The 6,595-nt window shown below is 31.8% G+C and overlaps 1 protein-coding gene across 1 annotated transcript; it reads left to right on the top strand.

Annotated features, from left to right (window-relative positions):
- LOC100245650 (cytochrome P450 CYP82D47-like) lies at positions 1 to 4,572 on the top strand. The gene is made up of 2 exons (XM_002274473.5): positions 1 to 1,055; positions 3,858 to 4,572. The coding sequence occupies exons 1-2, from the start codon at positions 45 to 47 to the stop codon at positions 4,476 to 4,478; spliced, it is 1,632 nt and encodes a 543-aa protein (XP_002274509.1). The 5' UTR covers positions 1 to 44; the 3' UTR covers positions 4,479 to 4,572.
- Positions 4,573 to 6,595: the final 2,023 nt, after the last annotated feature.

The raw sequence follows: 6,595 nt of genomic DNA, 5'->3' as shown, positions 1-6,595 counted from the left end.
ATTAATGAATTTAATAATTAAACAATATTTAAATATATAAAAAGATGTCTAGAGGGAGCAAGATAGTGGAAAGTAGAAGCTACCAGTTAGTGAATCAGCAAAGTCCCAGACAATCCAGCATGGATACCCTTTCTCAGTTAGTAGCAATCTCGGGAATTCTGGGGTTGGTTTTATTGTATGGTGTATGGAGAGTTATGATTCTTGCTGGGAAGAGCAAGGGCAGGTCAGCCCCAGAGCCATTTGGTGCCTGGCCATTTCTAGGCCACCTTCCTATACTACGAGGCCAAACCCCAATATTCCGAACCCTTGGAGCCATGGCTGATAAGCATGGCCCCGTCTTCATGATCCGCCTTGGCGTGCACCGCGCACTTGTGGTGAGCAGTCGTGAGGCTGTTAAAGAATGCTTCACCACTAATGATAAGGTCTTTGCCTCACGCCCAAGTTCCAGTGCAGGAAAGATCTTAGGATACAACCACGCTGGATTTGGTTTCGCCCCTTATGGAGCCCTTTGGCGTGAGATGCGCAAGCTGTCCATGATGGAAATCCTCTCAGCCCGTCGCCTCGATGCATTAAAGCATGTGCAGATTTCGGAATTGGATCTTTCCATTAAAGATTTATACTCACTTGGAAAAGGCAGCGACTGGTTCCATCCAGTAAAGGTAGTGATGAGTGAATGGTTTCAACACCTCAGCTTCAATATTGTCCTAAAGATGATCGCAGGGAAGAGGTATTTCAACACTTCTGGCCATGGAAACGAGGAAGCAAGGCGGGCCATAGCAACAATTCAGAAACTCCTGTTTCTAACGGGGGCCTTTGTTTTGTCGGATGCCATTCCAGGTGTAGAATGGATGGATTCACAAGGGTATTTGGGGTCGATGAAGCAGGTGGCGAAGGAAGTGGACTCTCTTGTGGGAGGTTGGGTGGAAGAACATGAGATGAGGCTCAACAGCGAGGGCAACAAGAGGCAGGATTTCATTGATGTGATGCTATCGGTGCTTGAAGATACTTCCATGTTTGGCCATTCCAGGGAAACAGTCATCAAGGCAACAATAATGGTATGCTCCTCTCCTATCCATGTACTGCCTTTTTCTTTCTTGGAAAGTGTATTTTGCAACCAACTTTAAAAGTAAATTTTTTTTAAAAAATAAAAATAAAATAAAATCCCTTACAAATAATTCAAAAGTTACAGGGTGGAAAGATGCTTGCCCCAATTGTCTCATCTCATTAAAATTTTCAATTATTTTAATTTAAATCAAATAAATAAATTTTCACAAATTTACTTTAAAGTAAGATGCAAAAATCGACCTCAACCCAATACCATTTCCTAAAACCCATCTATCAAGATGGGGCCATGGAGCGAGGTGGGGTATGGAAAATATTTAGTTGTCTATAAGTGGCATCTCCTCATGTGCCACAAGATAGGAATTGCTGGGTGGGATTCACTGAGCCTATGCATGGTAACGGCTATATAAAAGAAAGAGTAAACAAAAAAAAATCTATATAAAAACCCTTTCAAAATGGAGGTGAATAACACGAGGTTCATCTTTTTTTATTTTCTTGTCCCTTTTATTTATGGTCGTCAAAATAATGATATGAATACGTTTTCCATCCGACGATTCTGCATCTTTGGTCATTATATATATCACTGAAAATAGTGTTTCCAAGTTGTTTGCTTAATTGGAATAACATGGGATGGTATGTACGCTATAGATTGAACCTGGGGGTCCTTGAATTTGTTTCTAGCCCCTCTTTTCCATGGTTTGAGTCAAGTGACATGGGGATAATCCAAATTAATATTATCCTTAATTTAAATATTGGTATTTATCTATTTATTATATATTAGTTTGAATTATAATAGAATATAAAATTTGAATTAGGGTAGAAATTTGTTATTAATTTGAATTAGAATAGAATATTGGTATTTATTTATTTTGAGATAAAGTTTGAATTATGTTATAACTCAAATGTATTTGCATATAAATATCCATTATCATCAATCAAAATGATATGTTATATTTTCCTCTATTTTATTTTTTTCTCTACATGGCATGGCTTGGGCCCTACATGTCTCCCCCTATCCCTACCACAAATGGTAGTGATCTTGTTATGCCTATCTATTGTCAATAACCCCTTCCTTATGGTTTCCAATCTAATATCCTAGTTTCAATGTCTCTTTCTTTGCTATCTCCAATGCAATATCTTGATTTCAATACCTCTTTACAACCAAGAGCTCCAAATTTTTCTGGTTCAAACCTACTAGAATTTTCTTTTCCTTTACCTCCTATTAGTATTGGTTCCCTAATTTAATATGTACTTCTTTATTACCTTCAATTCTACCTCTCTCTGTTTCTCTAAAAGCTTTCTCAAAGATTTGATTATTCTTTTACTTGTCTTGGGAAAAAAGTCATGCTCATGTTCCTTTGCCTCTACTCGAGATTTGCCTTATATTGTCTTCTCATTTACCTCTTATATCATCTATTGCATTAGCTTCTAAAACATTATATAGTTTGATGTCAAATACATTGGATATATTGATACTTGATATATTGGATATATCGGGGATATTTTGAGAAAAAATATCGATAAACTTAAATTGATCAAAACTCATGAAAATGTAAAAAAAAAAAAAAAAATCTCATAGAAATATAATAGACGCTTTATAAGTGTACATTTATTATTAAATTACTTCAAATATTATTCCATAATAATATTGTGATATTTGATTATAATATGTCTAATTATAAAATATATTTAATATTAAAATTATAATCCATTTAATTCAATTGTATTAAATGATATAAAATAAATGATGATATATATATTTTTTTCATACTTATATTTTTTTATATTTAATTAATATATAAATGATATAAAAAAAAGTTAAGAAAATTATCACTAAAATTTTTTTATTTTTAATGGTCAATTAAATTAAATTTAAAAATAAAGTAATTAGAATTAATTTGTTTATTAAAATATTTTATTTTTTTATCACTATTTTAGTATATATTTTTCTAGTGCACATCATATACGAAAAGATAAATTAGCCCTATGGTGACTAGTGAGTAGGTTGTCTGCACTGGTTTTGGGTTCTGGGTTCGAGTCTCGCACTTACGATAGCCCAAAAAATCCGTGTTTTTTTTCTGATATTTCTTCCTGTTCTTTGTATCATCCCTTGCCAAAACACGAAATTTCATTGACGATTTTTTCCGAAATTTTCATCCATGGTCAAATAAGGCTCCTAGTCCTTTTCTTCCTTCAACAAGCTTTCTTTCTCCAAGTTCCTCAAAGTTTTTGGAAATCCAACTTAGGAATATCCCACTATTCTTACCTAATCTTTCAGCCACCAAGTCGAATATACTTGCTCCCTAGATCCACGGAGACTACCTTGCACAGAAATAGGGAGACCACCATCCATAAAAACCAAATACATCGTAATCTATTTTCTTTCTCTCAAGACTAAAATTGGAATCTCTAATCAGAGCTCCATCTTGTATAGCATATTAGGGAAAGTTAATGAGCTCCATCTTGCAGAGCATATGAGAGAAAGTTAATGTTATTCTTATTTTAAATATTGATATTTATCTATAATATAATATAAAATTTGAATTAAATTAGAAGATAGAATTTGAATTATATTAAAACTCAAACACATTTGTATATAAATATCCATCATCATCAATCAATGAGAATGATATGTCATATTTTTCTTTTATCTTTTTTCTTACTTTATATAGAATTGTGGAATTCGACTACAAGTTAGTTTTCCAAGTAATGTTGAATATTTTTCAAGACTTCCAGTTTTTTTTAGCTATTCTATGCATTTTTTGGCAAATTTCTACAATTTTAAACTTATGCAGATTCTCATAGTGGGAGGCACTGACACTGTGTCTACAACCTCCACATGGCTTCTGTCTGCATTATTAAACAATAAACATGCTTTGAAGTGTGCTCAAGAGGAGCTAGATCTAAAAGTTGGTAGAGGCAGGTGGGTGGAAGAATCGGATATTCCAAACCTGCTTTACCTTCAAGCCGTTATCAAGGAAACCCTGAGGCTATACACAGCAACTCCTCTATCTGCGCCACACGAAGCCATGGAAGACTGTCATGTTGCTGGCTACCACATTCCAAAAGGCACCCGCTTGTTCGTGAATGCGTGGAAGTTGCACCGTGACCCAAGTGTCTGGTCCGACCCTGAAGATTTTCAGCCGGAGAGGTTTCTGACAACCCATGCGGATTTAGATGTTTTGGGGCAGCATTTTGAGCTCATCCCATTTGGTTCTGGTAGAAGATCTTGCCCAGGGATCACCATGGCCTTAAAATTGTTACCCTTGGTGATTGGTCGGCTGCTTCAAGGGTTTGACTTGTCAACACCATTGAACGCTCCGGTGGACATGAGAGAAGGCCTGAGTATTACCTTGGCTAAGCTGACTCCTCTGGAAGTCATGCTCACCCCACGCCTTCCTTCTCAATTCTATTAGTGTTGGCTGCCGCATAAAGATCGATATAAAGATCGATGGAAAAATATGTCGAAAGTTAAACATCCATATATATATATAACAATAAGTTCATTAATGACTTAAAATGAGTCCATCACTTTATTTAACTTATTAATTAAATTAAGTATATTTGATATGATAACTTAATATCATAATTTAAAATTAAAAATAATTTTAAGTGTTAAATCTAAATAGTTAATTTATTCTTAATTTTAAATATCTTTTATTTCAATGCCTACATATTCAACAGCCATAACTTTACATCATGATTCTTTTTTTTTTTTCTTTTTTTTTGAGATATTTAAAACTATGAGTCTACATCCATATTTATTTTTTATAGTAAATATTTTTTAGATTACCTTATATATCCACAATACTTTAAATATGGATGTTTAATAAGTAAATTTATTATTTAAAATTAATAAAAATAAATAATAATTAAAATTAATAATGATAAACATTTATTACAACTAAAAGGGTAAATATATCAATTTATTAACTTAAAATTAATTTAAAAAAATAATCATAATACTTAAAGAGTAAAAAAATAAATAATGAATTTTAAATTAATAATTCAAGAATAATTTGATTTAATGTCAATTTAAATTATTAAATAATAAATATTAAGTTGTACTAAAAACCTACTTAATGGCATCTAGATTTTGTAATAAATTGAAATTAATTTTATATACTAATAAAATTTAACTAAGTTCATTCTTGCCCAAAACCCAATGACAAGGCAGGCTGTTGGAAATATTTAGTTATCAGCCACCACTACACGTGGCATGTCCTCATGAGCCACTAATACCTTATTTCTTTACCCTTTTGTTTTTTTTTTTTTTTTTTTTCTTCTTAAGATATGAAGTGCTGGGAGGGATTCACATGTGATCTCCTTGTCATGAGGGAACTCTCCTCAAAATAGAGGGGAATGAAAGAGGTTCATCTTTTATTATTTTCTTTCCTTTTTTATTTATACTCGTCAAAAAAATAATATGAACACGTTTCCCACCCGACGAATATTCCACATCTTTGGTTATTATATCACCAAAAATAATTTTTCCAAGTTCTTTGCTTGATTGGATTGAGGTTGTGGTGGAATACGTCCGAATGGAAGTTTAAGTACAAAATTATCCATTGGTAGAAAAAAATGGTAAGAATAGTACCTATCTCAAAATATTTGTCAAAGTAATCTTTTATATCTACGTTAGTATTCATATGAATTTTTTTTAATGTTAAAAACCACCGTTGATGACTATGATTTTAAAAGTTTCAGAAATATCCTTAAAACCATAATCACAGATTGTGGTTTTACAATTTTTCTTAGAACCGCAGTTACTAACTGTGGTTTTAAAATTATTTTTAATCCACCCCCGTTTTAATGGTATTGTGATTTTAATATTATTTTTAAAATATTATTTATCATAATAACCATAAAACCACAATTACCTAAAAACCTCGGTCACGGACTGTGGTTTTAGAATTTTCTTTAAAACCATAGTCATAGACTATGGTTTTATAATTTTCTTTAAAACTATAGTTATTAACTGTGGTTTCACAAATATCTTTTAAGGGGAACTTATGTAATCATACATCAACTAAAAAAAATATGAGATTTTAGAATTTTGCTTTTTTATTTTTAATTTTAGTGTAAATTATGGATGTACCAAATTTCCTTAAAGTTTGTTTTTTGAGTGAGGAAATTTCTTACAATTTTCCATTGTCAGTTAGAACCACAGTTAGTAACTGTGGTTTCAAAATTATTTTTAATATACCCCAGTTTTAATAGTATTGTGATTTTAATATTATTTTTAAAATATTCTTTATCATAATAACTATAAAACCATAGTTACCTAAAAACCACGGTCACATACTATGATTTTACAATTTTCTTTAAAACCACGATCACAGACTGTGGTTTTATAATTTTCTTTAAAACTACAGTTACTAACTGTGGTTTCACAAATATCTTTTAAGGGGAACTCATGTAACCATACATCAACTAAAAAAAATATGATATTTTAGAATTTTGCTTTTTTATTTTTAATTTTAGTGTAAATTAGGGATGTACCAAAATTTCTTAACTATGTACCAAATTTCCT

Source organism: Vitis vinifera, chromosome 9 (assembly GCF_030704535.1).
Source record: "Vitis vinifera cultivar Pinot Noir 40024 chromosome 9, ASM3070453v1".
NCBI classification, from domain to species: domain Eukaryota; kingdom Viridiplantae; phylum Streptophyta; class Magnoliopsida; order Vitales; family Vitaceae; genus Vitis; species Vitis vinifera.
The sequence above is the reverse complement of the archived record's forward strand: the minus strand, read 5'-3'. Positions and strand labels throughout refer to the sequence as shown.